General features: G+C 34.8%; 1 protein-coding gene across 1 annotated transcript in view; it reads right to left on the bottom strand.

Annotated features, from left to right (window-relative positions):
- Positions 1 to 17,495, bottom strand: part of ASCC3 (activating signal cointegrator 1 complex subunit 3) — a 336,448-nt gene that overhangs the window by 77,426 nt on the left and 241,527 nt on the right. The window contains exons 31-36 of the mRNA XM_060114407.1: positions 17,021 to 17,158; positions 16,814 to 16,934; positions 15,752 to 15,884; positions 11,575 to 11,700; positions 553 to 664; positions 223 to 357 (exon numbers count right to left, since the gene is read on the bottom strand). Coding sequence (XP_059970390.1) covers positions 223 to 357; positions 553 to 664; positions 11,575 to 11,700; positions 15,752 to 15,884; positions 16,814 to 16,934; positions 17,021 to 17,158 — 765 coding nt within the window. The remainder of the gene's footprint in view (positions 1 to 222; positions 358 to 552; positions 665 to 11,574; positions 11,701 to 15,751; positions 15,885 to 16,813; positions 16,935 to 17,020; positions 17,159 to 17,495) is intronic.

Genomic DNA, 17,495 nt, shown 5'->3' with positions numbered 1-17,495 from the left:
ATGATAAATTACACGGTCATCTTATCTATGGGGAATTTAGTCTAGATTTGCTTTGTAGTGATCGTGTTTGACAGAAGAAAGAACTTCATAAACAGTTTCTGCCAAATTTCAAGAGGAACTAGATGGCAACAAATTAAGACCCAAATTAAAAGTGAAGGTATGAAATATATAAAATATAATCTCTTTGTATTAAAAACAATGCAATAATATCATGAAACTCACACTCAGAATTGAAAGCAATTCTTCAGTACCACATTCAGGTTTCAAACGCTCCTTGAACATTTTAACTGTTTGGTGCTTTAAATAGTAATAAGAGGCAATCCGGCCATACGTCAGTGGTTCAATGGTTCGATTATCCTGTTTCAAAAGAAATATAAAATAACATAAATAAAAAGTACAATCGAAGTGTATATTCATAAAATTAATAATTCATACTGTAGGTTGTTATTCCAACTGTTTCATTACAATTTTTGGTTATCATTAGAAGCAAAAGCCCTATTGTTAAAAAGCTGGGTCATCTTTTCAGTTGGAATGTGTATGACCAAGTCGTACCTCTCCCATCTCAATACAGTAGGAATGTTCCAATTCAACCAGGGACTTCTCAACCAGATTGGACAGAAACTTGTTCACAGAATCATGGCTCACATCACTCAAATTGTAGTAGCTAGAAAACAAGCAAGGTCATTATTTGTTTCAAAATATTTCCTATTAAAACCATCACTTCAATTTCACCTCGTTCTTTTCAGAATTTCAAAAAAAAATCCATTTATAGCAAATCAAAGGAATAAAGCAATTGCAATTACCATTTCCATTTCACAGATCAAAATCCCCATACTGAGGTTTATTGACACCGATGAACAATGGCAATGTGTTAAAAATATGTAAGATAAGCAGATAAAATTCAGCAGCACATTAAAGATACTAATTTTCCAGTGTTAAAACTGACATTATTTCAGTTTACACATCTACAGCAAACTAAACTTATATACTAGATTTAGAAAAAGTGAGAAGCATATTATATATAAATATATAATTCCCTTTTTTATGTAAACTCTCATCCTCAGTAACATTAAAAAACTCAAAGAACAATTGATTTGGGTGGCAGATGAGTTCTTTTAGGAAATTTAGTCAATTGTTCCCCTAATGCTTAAGGAGTAAATATTCTAAAGATTAGAAGGAACATCATCAGGCTAACAAAAATAAGCATTGTAAGTAAGCTTACCTATATAGAAAACACATAGGTTCAGCTCTATATATCTTCTGAGTAAAAAACCTAAGGACATGCAATTCACCTGAATGCTCCTCCCTGTAACTCCAAGAGATTTTTGGCAAATCCCTAAGATCACTAGGAATCCGTGTCTGGGAGAAGATCCAAGAGGTGAGGGACTGCCTCCACAGTCATGGCAGATTGCTAATTCCTGTTGTGTGAACCCTGTCCACTAGTCAGCATGGAGAATTACATGCCCTACCTCTACCCAAGGCAAAGAACAGGAGTGGAAAGTGGCCTCAGAGAACAGACTCTCATCACTGAAACCCAGCACAAGGGATTTATATCTATACAGGACTAGGAAGGGGTGGTCACAGCCTAAGGAAGAAAGTGTTAACAATCTCCAATGGGAGAGGTCTAAAGGCCTCCCAAGCATGGTGATTGTTTTTCTTTCTTTCTTCCAAGGGAAAGATTTGGGGTCAATACTATAAAAATTTATTTAAAAACAGAATAAGCAGGACTTAAATCATGGCAGGATATATTTTCACTAGAAAGAGAAGTTAGCCCAAAAGTCTAGGTACAACCAAATATATGAGTTTCCACTGAGTATGGATTAATAATAGGTTATTTATTTGGGAAAATAACTGTAAATCATAGTTATATGCTGAGGATTTTAATTCTCATAAAAGAGAATTAGTTACTTTAAATTTTAGTCTGTAGAGAAATTATTGCCCTTCCTGGAAAAGTTCTTTGCATAAACCAAAATAAAGCAATATTTATCAATGAACAAATACTAGACAGATCAGTGCTGTTGTTACTTTAAACAAAATGCACAGACTTTTATCTAACCAGGCATATGTGAAGTGAAAAACCAGCATTAGAAACCATTAGAAAATATTTCCTTTATCCTGAATTGTGACTGAGAAGGAGTATATAGTTAGAATAATTTATTCTGCATTAGAGGTGAAAATAAAAATTCTGAACATTCAAGGCTCCATAAAAGAGACAGATCCCCAAAGCTGTTTCAAATCAACAATATTTTTTTGTCTTTCATTTTTTTCCCCCAACAAATGAAATTTATCAGCCAAACTTTCTGCAATGTAAGTGCTTACTTTATATTTCACATTCTTTTGGCTTGCTAAGCCTATAAATTTTCCAACATGATTTTCAGCTGTCTGGACTAATATATGGTTGATAAAGTTATATCCAAATGGAAGAAAAACAGTGAAAATGTGCCTAGGACACTCAATAAGTAGTACTATCTGTAGAGCAAGAATCAAGCTATTTTTTATGCAATTAAAATTACAGAAGGAAGACATTATGAAAATAATATTACCATGAAAAACAAAAAGTTATGATTCCATTTTTATCTATAAATTTCTTAGGCCATTTGAAAACAAAAAATCTCATGGTTGCTGCTATGGATCACTACAAGCCATTCCCATATAAATATAACTGGAATGCCAACATTACCATATTATGCTTAAATGAATAATTTGGTACACTTACAAATAATACTTAAAACCATTAATGATAAAAACTTTTCTCCAAAAATTATAGGTTCTTTTCTCAATAATTATTTTACTCACTGTTTTATGTATTTACAAGATATATTTTGATGGGCTAATATCCCTTCTGAAGTTTGTTCATTTACATCTATTGGAAAAAATTTTTAGACTACTTTGTGGCTTTTATCCAGAGAAAGTACAGTCAGGGTAAATATTTTTTAAACATTTACAGTGAATTGTAAAAAAGAAAAAAAAGTCAAGTAAAATCATGGCTCTGAGACTGCAACAAATTATCTGATGACTACACTAAAATATCATAATCTAATTTGCTAAAAATTAATGCATTTTTTGAGCAGAATAACTTTAAAAACTTCCATTGATTATTTCTTAATATACTTGTTCTTTTCCAATATGCTCACCAACATTCTTACTGACCTGCATATGAGAAATGAAAAACTCAATTTAAGTAAGCGAATTGACATTCAATTTATTCAATATCAAAACTTTTATCCTTATTACATCTGGGGGGTGTAATCTAGAATTTTAAAAATCCCTAAAATTGTTTTCTTCAGATATTCTGGCATATGTGATAACTTTATTTTTTTAAAGTGACAACTTTAAAAATAGAGAGGGCTAGTTAAAATATTACATTCTTGAATATAATAGTAAAATCTCAATCATTAAAAAACTTTTCTCCTGTGCAGCCAACACAAATACTAAAATGCATCTATTTTTGTTAGTGGTTATGACTTCACTGATTTATACCAAATATTATTCTTTGTTAATATCTGAATTGAGATTCTAAGGTTACATAAATATTTTCAAATCCTTAAGAAAGTATACTGCTACATCTTAATTAGATGTATAATTTACAAGACACTATAAAGTAATAAAACTAAGTGTAAATGGAACTATTTTTTAGGTCCCAGAAAATTCTGAGAAAGAATATATTCTAACACTTTTTTGTGTGAATAAAGGATGGAGTTTATATTTACATGATCTTCATTAGTAGCATTATATGGCCTTTGCTTCTAACATGTAAACTTTTCAGCCACTGTGCAATTTCTAGCCTGAATAATTATAAGCATTTAGCTTAAAAAAATTACATATCATTAATTTCAATAATCATTTTACTAACTTGAAAAAAGCATGCAACTGCTACGTAAAAAGGTCTGTTTTCATGTTGCACTCTCCACAGTAGAAAATTTATAATTTACTGGTTATTAAAACAGAAATATTATACAACTGTTTAATTATGGATAAAGGATACAATGTAGTTTCACGCTCACTGCATTGAATCGTCAAGTCATTATCTTCTCTTTGCCATAAACAGACAGCCTACCTTTTTGTCAGCATGCTATTTCATTTATTTCACAGAGAAACCGAGTTTCACAATAATTGACTTGTCAGAGGCTCTAATTTATGAGGCTGAGCTCTGTAAGATTTCTCTATATTGGATTCAACCTGCACACAAGCAGGGTTGAATATTTACAATGCTGTTAACAGGTGCTGAGTTGTTTAATGATTCTAATAGCCAGAAGCATACTGAGAAAGCCAGCGGGATCACAATTACAGGCTGTTTGAACACAACAATTACTAGTCCCCTGAGAGGTGTGAAAGTCAAAGGCAGTTTGATACTGACAGCATCTAGCACATGGGCTAGACAAGCTAACTTCTATTAGCAGTCCATTGGGAAGAAATTATAAACAAACCTCTCCCTATCATAAAATTTTACAAAGTTCATTAAACAGTCAAAAAGTAAAACAACCTTAAAAACATTATCTCTAAAAGATCTTATCAAAGGACAAACAAGAATACCACACAGGAAACTTCAAGTTATCTTTTTCCAACGTTAATAAGGACGCAATTTCACCAGCTGAAAATGAAAGAGATTTTATTGTAATGTAAAACATAGATAAAGTTACACCAAACAGTTTGGATTTAATGTGAATAGTGGCAGCTATTTCCTGTTTGGTTTATGTAAACCTGGCCAGAGACCTCGCTGGGAAATTTTTCATCAGTATTGAAATGCTGCTGCTATAACTGTCAGTACTGGGAAGTCATTTGTTACAGCACCATGTTTTTTTATGTTCAGATTATGCAGCAGTAATAATGACACAAATAATGAAAGTGGTTGCAGGGACAGCTGAAACTACCACAACATTTTTTTGCCCTAGAATTATTTAGAAGCTTTCTCAGGGGAAAACAGAGAGTAAAATTGAACATACAAATTGAATCCAGAACTCAATTTGAAATATATTAGATTTCATGATGCACCAATACATGTGTTTATATATATTTGAATGAACTAATGTATATATGTGTGTCTACATATATATTTACACATATAAATATGTATCTTTATAAGCATACATATATTTGCATATACATGCATATCAAAAACTTAAGGATATACACAGACATACAGAGAACAACCAGGAACTGAAGTCTTTCTGAACATAAATTTTACTTTTGGTGGTGGCGTTGGGGGGACACTTTACAGTCATATGATTAAATGAAGGGGGTTGGAGAATTGGGTCATATTTATTTACCTATATGTGACTGTATTTTGATAGTGGTCTTTGCCCTTTGTATTTTAAATAAACTTCAGTTTTTCCTTGTTACACATACATGCATGCACATGTGTGTATACAAGACCCTCCCACCCAAAGAAAAGTCAAATCTCAATTTAAGGCACTGAATGACAGGAAGCATGAAGTATATATTAAAACTACATATAACACAAGCTCTTCATTTGAGACAATGATTTTAGGTTTCTTAAAGCTTTTACTAGATCTACAAATAAGTAGAAAAAGTGTACCAATTTCCTGTGCCTTTCTTTGCTTCTAGCTTTGTGTATAGGTGATTTTAACACAGACAATAATAAAAAGATATAAGGGCCAATCAGAAAGAAAATTGCAGGGCATGCTATAGCAGACTAAGTAAAATATGTAACTTGTTAAACTTTATTTAGGCACGTTTTCCCATTTTTATCCAGATGTAAAGGTATAGATATTAAAAATGACAATTTTTTTTTTGCATCAAACGAACAAAAGTATTAGACATTCAGAATTAGTATGGTATGGTTTCTAAAGAGAACACATTTTCCATCAGAGCCCTGAAAAGAGATCTGGATAGAAAGTATGGATATTTGAATTCTGGACCTGATAATGGGCGCAGGGATGAAGAATGTGGCCTCTGGAACCAGAATGCCTGGATTCTATCAGTAGTTCTGCCTCTGTCACTCAGACCTGCCTGATTGTGGGCAAGTTGCTTAATCTCCCTGTGTTTCAGTTTCTTCATTTATAAAATGGGGGTCATAACAGTACTAAATGAGTTAGGCTCTTGAAACAGCATCTCAAATACAGCAGATACAATAATAAATAATATTAGTGTAGTTTTTGTCTCCCATTTTATTAACTTCAATTTTTATATATTCTTCTTGTATTTGTTTTTGCTAATGTTCTTCTAGTTTCTTGAGACGGATATTTAATTATTTTCAAGCATTCACGCTTTCCTGTAGGTGCCCTAAAGATATGAATGTTCCTTGGAATTGTGTGTTGATTAAAATTCATAGGTTTTGTTCTAAAACACTTTTATTTTTGTATAGTTCTAGCCTATACCTATTTAAAAAAATTTTCATCTTTCACTAGAATAAAAGTAGTTAAATGCCAAGCAGTTAGATTTTTTTGCCATCCTTTCTCTTGTTTATTTCTGGTTTTATTGCATTACACTGTGAGAATGTAGCCTTATGATCTCTACATTCTGAAATACAGTGAGTTGCTCTTCGTAGCCTAGTACATGGTATATTTTTATAACTAAAATTCCATTAGTGTTTTTAAGTACGGCATATTCTTTTTAGGGGATACTACGAACACATACACATATTCAAGGATATTGTTATTCAAATCTTTTATTTTATGAAATACTTTATATCTCTTTGACATGCTGATTTTTTTTTTTTTTTTTGTGGTATGTGGGCCTCTCACTGTTGTGGCCTCTCCCATTGCGGAGCACAGGCTCCGGACGCGCAGGCTCAGCGGCCATGGCTCACGGGCCCAGCCGCTCCGTGGCATGTGGGATCTTCCCGGACCGGGGCACGAACCCGTGTCCCCTGCATCGGCAGGTGGACTCTCAACCACTGCGCCACCAGGGAAGCCCTGACATGCTGATTTTTGAGGGGTATGTGTTAAAGTCTCTCAACATGACTATAATTTAGTTAACATCTTAGATTTCTATTGGTTTTGCTTTATATATTTTGATGCTATATTTCTAGTTATCTAAAAATTTATAATCTACTATAACTTTTAGTGATTGTACTTGTTATCAATATAACCATTCTTCATTGTCCTTTTTAATCTTTATTGCCTTGAATTTCATTTTGTCTGATTTTAATTCTGTAGCTATTGGTTTCTCTTTGGTACTCTCCTTCAGGTTTTCTTTCAATGCCCAATTTTCTACTTTTCTATATCAGTTTGATTTGATATGTTGCTTATAAATCATTTTTAGCGGGATTTAAAAAAATAAATCTGAGAATTTCTGTCTTTCAATAGGAAGTTTAAATTATTTATAACATTTATGATTATAATTGGCCTTTTTAACGGTATGAACAGATTCTGTCGGCCCTCTGATTGAAAACCTACAATGGTTCTCATGTCACCCAGAATAAAAATCAAAGTCCCTACCATGGTGTCTAAGCTCCCACATGACCAGTATGACCACTGACCGCCCACATCTCTAGCTTTATCTCCTACTACTCTCCTCCCCACGCTTATTCCACTTCAGCTACACCTTCTTCTTGTTGCGCCTTCAACACACCAGATGTACCTGCTTTAGAACTTCTCCCGTTCCCTTGGCCTGAAATGTTGTTCGCTAGATATTCATGTGGTCAACCTTCTTACTTCTTTTAAGTCTTTGTTCAGATGTCAACAATTATTCTATGTCTACTAAGCACAACTTATCTAGTTCCCATCTCCAATACATTTAATTTCTGATAAGTATTCTCGGACAGTTTGCAAATCAGGCTAGATTGAGGATAGACTAAAAGAAGATTAAGCAGGTAAAGAACTAAGGAAATTAAGGGAGGAGAAAAATTAAAAAGGAAATTTGAGATTTGAAGTCAACATAAGTAGATGCAGAGTGATAACATTAACAAAGGTAAGAAAGTGATATTAGAGCAAAATTTTGATATCTGATTCAGTTTTAGACATGCTGAATTTGAAATGATGGTGGGAAGTCCATGTGGCAACATTCAGAAGGCAGGTGGAGAAATGAGACTGTAACTTGGGATGGGGAACAGCTGGAGTAACTTATTTTGGGTCTTTCACAGACAAGTGATATTTTAAATACAGAAGAGATCTCTAGAGAAGAACTTCCTAATATTATGCACTGAAAAGAGCACACCATCACTTCTACAGTCTTCTTGCCCCAAAAGGCAGAACTTGAATTCAGGGATGAGAAAACTTCAGACAAACCCAAACTGAAGGATGTTCTACAAAATAATTGGCCAGGGTTCCTCTGAAGTGTCAAGGTTATGAGAGACAAAGAAAGACTGAGGAAATGGCACAGATTGAAATGAATTAAGGAGGCAGAACTACTAAATGGAATGCAGGATACTATTAAATTGGGTCTTCAGCAGAAAAGGGACATTAGTGGAAATACTGATGAAATGTGAATGAAGGCTGTAGATTACTTAACAGTATTGCATAAATGTAAATTTCCTGGTTTGGATAACTGTACTATAGTCATGTAAGATGTTAACACTCGAGGAAGCTGGATGAAGGGTACACAGTGCCTGTTTGTACTATTCTTGCAATTTAAAAAAATCTCAAATTGTTTGAAAATGAAAAGTTAAAAAAATTTTTAATTAAGAAAAGAAGACGCACACACAAAATTCAGTGTATCTGTGGATTCAATCAAGAACTACAATTTGCAAAAGAACTCAATTTGCCTCAGAGAATTATTCCCTTGTTTGCTGACCAGACAAGCTGACAGAAATGATTAGGTTCTAAGTCTCTAAACTAGAGTCTTTTTTTTTTTTGGCTGGGCCATGCAGCCTGTGGGATCTTAGTTCCCTGACCATAGATTGAACTTGCACCCTTGGCAGTGAAAGCGTGCAGTCCTAACCACTGTACCGCCAGAAAATGCCCTAGACTAGAGTCTTTAGGATGGTATAGACCAGTAAAGCAACTGGAAAGGAGCACAAGAATAACAGCTCACTAATAACATTAATTAAGTTTTTCATAATTAATACAAAACTTAGAGAGGCTTTAATTCGTGTACTTGATTCCCAACATGACCCTGTGAAGGAGGTAGGCTATTACTCACTTTCCAGATGAAGAAAGTGAAGCCAAGAGAGGTGAAGCGATCAAGGTCACAGTTTCTAAAAAGCAGTGCTGAGACAAGAATCAGTGTTCTGATTCCAAGTCAAAGCTCTTTCTATCACATTAATTGCCTCCATTCTTGTGATATAAGAAAAATGAATATATCTACAGTTATACACCATGATTCTTCTCCCTCCAAAGACATAAAGAGTAGTAATTCACAAAACTTACGTTTTTAAGTTCTAGCTTTATCACAAAGTAGTTATGGGATACAGGACAAATCACTTTAAGTTTCCAGCCTCCATTTCTTCAATACCAAACAAGAAGGTTAGACTAGAGTACATGTAATGTCTATCTCATTGTAGGATTCCACAATGCTAATCTGTGATCTGTTTACTATGGAAAATATGTGGTACTGTAAGACTATCTCATTAATTTTGTAGTCATTTTCCCAAATGAAATTTTGTACCTAATCCAGAGGCTTAATACAGTTGCGGAACTGAGCAAAACATCACCATATTCTCAAACTCCTACCTATGTAAGTGGAAATGTTGGCTGAAGAGAAACAAATTTCTTAAAGTACGAACCGGTAAGATTTAGTGAATTCATTTCATCATTTTCATCATGATCTCTCTGTTCAAGATCTTAACAATGGTTTAATATTTCTTCTTACTAATATCAGGAATGTCCCTCACCTTTGGCCTCCTTCCATTCCCCTTGCATCTGTTAAGGTCCTATGTGTCTTTGCCTTATTGTTAAAAAGCATTGTAACTGGTCTCCCTGCTATAAATATTTCCCCATTCTAGCTCATTCCCTACCACAGTGCTGCAAGTACCGAAACAAAGCCAGTATTTATTAGAAGAAAACAAAACCACTGATTTGAAAAGATATATGCACCCCCATGTTCATTGCAGCATTGTTTACAATAGCCAGAATATGGAAACAACCTAAGTGTCTATGAATGGATGAATGAATAAAAAAATTGTGGTATAGACAAAGAATGGAATATTACTCAGCCATAAAAAATGTAGGGACTTCCCTAGTGGCACAGTGGTTAAGAATCTGCCTGCCAATGCAGGGGACATGGGTTTGAGCCCTGGTCTGGGAAGATCCCACATGCTGCTGAGCAACTAAGCCCATGCACCTCAACTACTGAGCCTGTGCTCTAGAGCCTGTGAGCTGCAACTGCTGAGCCCTGTGCTGCAACTACTGAAGCCTGCACGCCTAGAGCCCATGCTCCGCAACAAGAGAAGCCACTGCAATGAGAAGCCCATGCACCACAATGAAGAGTAGCCCCTGCTTGCCGCAACTAGAGAAAGCCCATGTGTAGCAACGAAGACCCAACGTGGCCAAAAATAAATAAATAAATAAAACGTAATCATGCCTTGGAAACAACATGGATGGACCGCTAGGATATTATGCTAAGTGAAATAAGTCAAACAGAGAAAGACAAATAGCATATGATTTCTCTTATGCGTGGAATCTAAAAACAAAACAAAACAAAACACCAAAGAACAGACTGGTAGTTGCCAGAGGTGGGGGTGGGGGTGGGAGAAATGGGTGAAGGGCTCAAAACGTACAAAGGAAACAACAACAATAACAAAAACCTAATTTGGTGATGCTAAACTATATTTAAAAACTTCCAACCACAGCCAATAGGATCAGATGCAAACCCCTTAGCATGGCATACAGGCCCTTTACTCTCTGGTGCTTGGTCCACTTTCTAGGCAAGTGGACTCTAAGCTTTACATCTAACTTTTGGCATTCTCTAGAGACTCTTTCAAGCCCTGAGGGCCTCCGCCCATCTAGTATTTTTGTGCCTTCCACCTTTTCCACTTCTGTTCCAGATTCGAGTTCTGGGTGAAGTATCACTTCGTCTGTGAAGCTTTCACTCTCACAGGCTTAAATACAGTCTGTTAGAGCACTTATGATTTACACTGTAATCATTTATGTCCATCTCCACATTACAAGATCAGCCCTTGAAGATAAGGGATGATATACACTCATCCTCATGCTTCAATGTCTAGCATAATATTTGATAAACAGGTGCTAAATGAAGATACAATCTATCCTGCCTGGAGTAAAAAGATACTCCATCACAACTCCCCCATTTTATTTCATCTTGCAGAGTTCTTATTAACCTTTACAAATGCCTCACAAATTCTTCCCCCTACAATTTCACAGGCTTTATTCTTCTCTGAATTCCAACTGCACCCAAGTCAGCCACTACCATGTAACTTAATTAAGCACATTTCCTAATGACATCAGGTGTCTTGTCTCCCTAACTACAGAGCGAACTCCTTGAGAACATTCTAAGTTAATTAAAATAAGCTAATAAAATGCACACAATTATTTTCTAATATATCACAATACATTGTGAACATATCAGAGATATTATCTGATTCTCTGGGCAAATTCCTATACCTAGGATGTCCAATGTTCTGGCATTTTTGTTATGTACCTGAATTTAGAGATGATTACCTCCAAACATATTTTATTTTAGTGCAAAACAGAAAAATATTTGCCCCGCACTTACCTGGGGTTCATGATAAGACGTCGGAAAAAGTAAGTCCAGGTGATATAATCCATTGCATCTTGCTTAGATGTTATTGTACCACCAGCAATCTCTGCATTTAAATGGTCAGAGAGCACTCCTAATAAGCTACAGAGTGAATAAGACATGGGAAACATACATGAACATTAAATGAAAAACAATTTATCTCACATAGTCAAGACTCAGATTTGATGTTCCAGGATACAGAACAAATGTTTTGTGTAATTTGTATCTTTTGTATATAATTTTGGGGAAATAAATTGCTAGGTGGAAATAAACACAGGCTGACAGGAAGGGAGCTAATAACTTTCAGGAGGAGAAGATGAGAGCCGAGGTAAGAGCAGACGAGGGACGATACGCCTTGGAGAGCAGACAAGAGTTACTGAGGCAGATGAAAGGAGAGTTGGTAAGAAAGGGGGGATGGTTAGGTTAGAGCAAGGATATTCCCTTCATTCATTCAGTGAATATTAAGTTCAGTCATATAAGACATAAATGTGCTAGGTGTTGTGGAATATACAGAGATGATCAGATGTGTTGCAAGACTGGTGTAACAAAATGATCATTTCAGTTTCTTACATAAATTACAAAAAAGGGAAGCAATGTGCAACAAAAGAAAAGGCCATGTAAATTATGATACATGGAACAATATGCAGGTATTAAAAAACAGTTTTTGCAAAGGATGTTTTTAAGGATATGAGAAAATGGCCATAATAAATTGAATGAAAAAAAAATTGCAATGTTACTCTCCAGTCACCAGTGGCAGAGTATAAATCCATATAGCTAACTTGGAGGGCAATTTGACAATATCTATTTGAACAATCACCGTGACCCAGCAATTTCACTTTTTCATTATCACCTGATAGGGAAACACTTATAGGTTAGGATAGGGAAGCAAAATACTTCACTGCAGCAATATATGTAAGAGTTAAAAACTAGAAACTCTCTAAATGTCCATTAACAGAGAAGTTAACATATAACTTCTGTATATGTACTCTGTAGAAATAAAATATTAATAGTAGTCATATCAAGGTACACATTTTAATTTTTAATTAACTTTTTTTTTTTTTTTTTGGTACGCGGGCTTCTCACTGCTGTGGCCCCTCCCATTGCGGAGCACAGGCTCCAGACACGCCGGCTCAGCGGCCATGGCTCACGGGCCCAGCCGCTCCGCGGCATGTGGGATCCTCCCGGACCGGGGCACGAACCCATGTCCCCCGCATTGGCAGGCGGACTCTAAACCACTGTGCCACCAAGGAAGCCCTTAATTAACTTTTTACTGAAGTACACATAGAAAAAAATTACATAAATTATACATGTACAACTCAAGTAATACTCACAATGTGAACACATCTGTGTAACCACCACCAAGATCAAGCATCACCAGTGCCCCAGAAGTCTTCCTTTTATGCTTTTTAGTCACTCCTCTTGCTCAAAAGGATATTTTGACTTTTATTTCTTTTCTTTACCTTAATGCAGTGGCTTGGATCTCTAGCACAATGCTTACCGGCAGTGGTGAAAACAACATCCCTGTATCATTTCCTATCTCAGAGGGAAAGCTTTCAATACTGAATCATCAATCATGATGTTTGCAGTAGATTTTTAGTAGAGACTCTTTATCAGATTAAGAACATTCCCTTATATTCCTGTTGGCTAAGAGTTTTTATAATTAATGGGTATGGAATTTCACCAAACGCTTTCTTATAATATCTATGAGATAATCATGTAATTTTTCTCATTTTTTCCTGCTAATGCGGTGAATTATATTCATTTATTTTCAAGTAATAAGTCATCTTTGCACTGATATTGTAATTAGTTGTAATACGTTATCTTTTTATACATTGTTAGATTTGATTTACTCATGTTTTATTTAGGATTTCTACATCTATATTCATGAGAGACACAGCTCTGTTACATTCCTTTCTTGTAAATTTATCAGGTTTTGGAACCAAGGTTATTCTACTCTCATAAAATAAGTTGGCAAATAGTCCTATCTTTTCGACTATTACAGGAAGAGTTCATGTTCAATTTCATGAGTTCAATTTCTTCCTTAAATGTTATAAAGGATTCACTAGTGGAATGTCTGGGTCAGAAAATTGCTTTGTGGAAAGATTTTAAATTTCAGATACAATTGCTTTGATAGATAAGAGGCTATTTAAATTTTCCATTTCTTTTTGTGTCAGTTTTAGTAATTTTTTAAAAAAAGTATTCTACCATTTGATCTAAAATTTAAAAATTATTTGTATAAATTTTTTCATAATATCTTATTACCTTTTAGATTTCTTTTGTATCCTGATATTGTGTAGTTCCTTCTGTCTTTTCTCTTGACCAGATTTAAAGGTTTATCAATATTATTCTTCTTTTCAAAGAACCAACTTTTGGCTTTGGTGATTTTTTTCTAATGTATGCTTGGTTTCAATTCATTAATTCTTTCTCTTATCTTTCTATCTTCTTTCTTTGAGTTCAATTTGCTAATTTTTTTCAAATTCTTGAGATGCATATTCAGATCATTCATTTTTCACTCTTTCTTTTCTATTATTTTTAAAAAATTATTTATTTATTTATTTGTTTTTATTTTTGGCTGTGTTGGGTCTTTGTTGCTGTGCGCAGGCTTTCTCTAGTTGCGGCGAGCAGGAGCTACTCTTTGTTGTGGTGCGCGGGCTTCTCATTGTCGTGGTTTCTCTTGTTGTGGAGCACAGGCTCTTGGCATGTGGGATCAGTAGTTGTGGCTCGTGGGCTCTAGAGTGCAGGCTCAGTAGTTGTGGCGCATGGGCTTAGTTGCTCTGCGGCATGTGGGATCTTCCTGGGCTAGGGATCGAACCCGTGTCCCCTGCACCGGCAGGCAGATACTTAATCACTGAGCCACCAGGGAAGCCCTTCACTCTTTCTTTTAAAATACATATATTTATGGTCATAAATTTTCTCTCAGCACAATGTTAGCTATCTCCCACAATATTAAATGTTTTTATATTTTCCAAATTAAAAAAAAAAGGAACATCAGAACTTCTAACACAGTAAAAAACTCCATAACTATTTACAGTATAAATTAGAAATATATTTCGTCCTTTGCAGTTAGAATATGGTAAAGGCGATTTAGTATATTAAAGAAGACTATGATAAAAGGTAGCAAGTGATAAATGTTAGGAATGAAAAATGTATAAATCTGACAGACAAAAGATTATTTTCAGCTGAGAAAATGAGGAAAGACTTCGTCAAAAGGGTGGTAGTTACTGTATCCACAAAGAAGTATGTGATAATTCTGAAACTGGCCACTAGCCTAAATTATTCATTACCAATCCCTTTATTTTGGATATTTACTTACAGACTATTCTACAAAAACACACACCAAACTAACACTTTATTAAATGCTTACTATGTGCCAGACACAGTTCCAAGCACGATACATCTGATCAGTACAAGTACCCTACGAGATGGCCAGTATTGCTGCTATTTCCATCTTACAGACAGTGCACTAAGGCACTGAGGATTTAAATAACTTGCTCAAGATCAAGCAAGTGATGGAGAGCTCAAATATGAACCCAAGTTGTCTTGCTCCAGAGTCAATGTGACTGAACAATGTACTTCACTGCTTCTTTTTTTTAAAATAAATAAATTAGTTAAGTAATTAATTTATTTTTGGCCGCATTGGATCTTTGTTGCTGCGTGTGGGCTTTCTCTAGTTGCGGCGAGTGGGGGCTACTCTTCGTTGTGGTGCACTGACTTCTCATTGCAGTGGCTTCTCTTGTTGCAGAGCATGGGCTCTAAGCATGTGGGCTTGTTGTGGTACACAGGCTCCATAGTTGTGGCTCGCAGGCTCTAGAGCGCAGGCTCAGTAGTTGTGGCGCACTGGGCTTAGTTGCCCCGTGGCATGTGGGACCTTCCTGGACCAGGGCTCGAACCCGTGCCCTCTGCATTGGCAGGTGGATTCTTAACCACCGTGCCACCAGGGAAGTCCCTTCACTGCTTCTTTTAAACAGCATGTTTTTCTTTTATAGTGAAAATTATAATTTAATGTTGTCTTATTGTGATAAATATATTGCTTCACTTCAAATAATTCTTTTGAACTAGAAGTTTTACTGAGTTTCATCTAATACAATGTCAGCACAAAAATATCAACCTGCTATGACATAATCTATTTAAATTAATTTACAGCGAAATTTACCTTGACTCTACAGGAAAAGGTTCATAAAGAAATTTTTTGTAAAAGTCTTTCTTTATGTCATGAACCAGAATTACAGCTTTGCCTTGGTCATCAAACTGAGGCCTCCCAGCACGCCCCATCATCTGGAGTACATCTATAAGAAAGAGAACAAGAGGCATTCTGCAGTGTGGCATGTAGCACAAGAAATATTGATGGATTATGGCATGTTTCTACAACACAACAAAATAAAAGGGAGAAGAGTATTTTGAGACCAGGGATGTTCTCTCTGATGCCTACTACTGAGTTCCCTAATAATTAAATAATTAATTCACTGTGATAGAAAATTGAGTCCCCAAAAGAGTCTTACCGTGTGTAAAAGTAAGAAAGATCAAAGATTCCTTTAGGTAAATGTTTAAAAATGCTATTTAAGAGTTATAACTATATAACTCTTATATAGCAAAACCTCTTCAGCAGAGTCATTTGCTTATTTTTCCCCATGAATAATGGATCCACTTAGGCCTCCTCTTCTTCCCATCCACTGTATAAAATTTTTCTTTTATACTGCAGGAGTCTCTGAGGTAAGTAATGATTGAGAAATGATACAGATTTTATATGCATTCATTGAGTTGAAGTACACATTTGGCATATTTTCCTGTTCAAAACTCACTGAAAATGCTTTTATCATGTTTTAAAATATGTTAATAGACTGTTCATGTACAAGTTACAGCAACAAGTGCTTTGGTTCTAGAAGTCCTATAGGAAATATCATGTCTAGTGAGGGAGATTTAAAATTAAACATAATGCTTAATTATAACTTATTAAGTCACTAATTCCTACTAATCAGCACTTTTATCTATTTATAAATTTAAAACAATTACTTGTGCCTTTGACATTCATTAACACATTGGATAAGTAAAAGTAAATAAAATGGCTTAATACTTTGGAGTAATATTTTTACTGGAAACAAAAACTTTACAATTTGTTAATCACTGACATGTGACCAATTCTCTAAAATTTAATTCATGCAAATTCAAATTATTAATGCTAAAACAGACGTTTAATTTGTAAATTTAAAAATATTACCTGTAATGGGAAAATCCACATATCGTCTTGTTTTTCCATCATAATATTCTGTTCCTTTAATAATTACTAAATGAGCTGGAAAGTTTACACCCCAGGCTAATGTACTTGTAGCAATAAGAACCTAAAAAATAAAAGATAATATCTTACATCTAACTAAAATACAACTTTTAAGTTACTTTAAAATATCTGTTCATGGAAAAAAATTACCTGAACTTTACAATTTACAAATAGTTCCTCTACTGTTTTTCGGTCCCTCTCATGTAGTCCAGCATGATGCATTCCTATTCCGAAAGCAAGTGTCAGCTTCAGGTTGGAATCTCTTACTGTTCCAATGATATTCTCCATCTGCAAATAAAAACACAATTACAAGATGTAGGTGCATTAGCTTTACATTTTTCATTTTGTTTTTTTAATTCTTATGCTATATGGGCATAAAAATATAGGTCCCATCTGCAGTTATGATTAAAGTTAAATTAGTTGAAAAGAATATCTACTTAGTGAGTATGTATACTGTAAATTAATTAAAATGTAAATGTTATCCCTTTTATTTTTATGCATCAAGGAAAAAAGTCTGTACTCATTACCCCTTATTGAGTAACAACTACTAAAAGGCTGTAATATTGCCTAAAATGTTTCGGTGTCTGTGTTGGTCTTGTTATAGAAAAGACCTCTATTTTTTGCC

This window comes from Mesoplodon densirostris, chromosome 12 (genome assembly GCF_025265405.1).
Source record: "Mesoplodon densirostris isolate mMesDen1 chromosome 12, mMesDen1 primary haplotype, whole genome shotgun sequence".
Lineage (NCBI taxonomy): Eukaryota > Metazoa > Chordata > Mammalia > Artiodactyla > Ziphiidae > Mesoplodon > Mesoplodon densirostris.
Note: the sequence above shows the minus strand (reverse complement) of the source record. Positions and strands in the feature narration are given on the sequence as shown.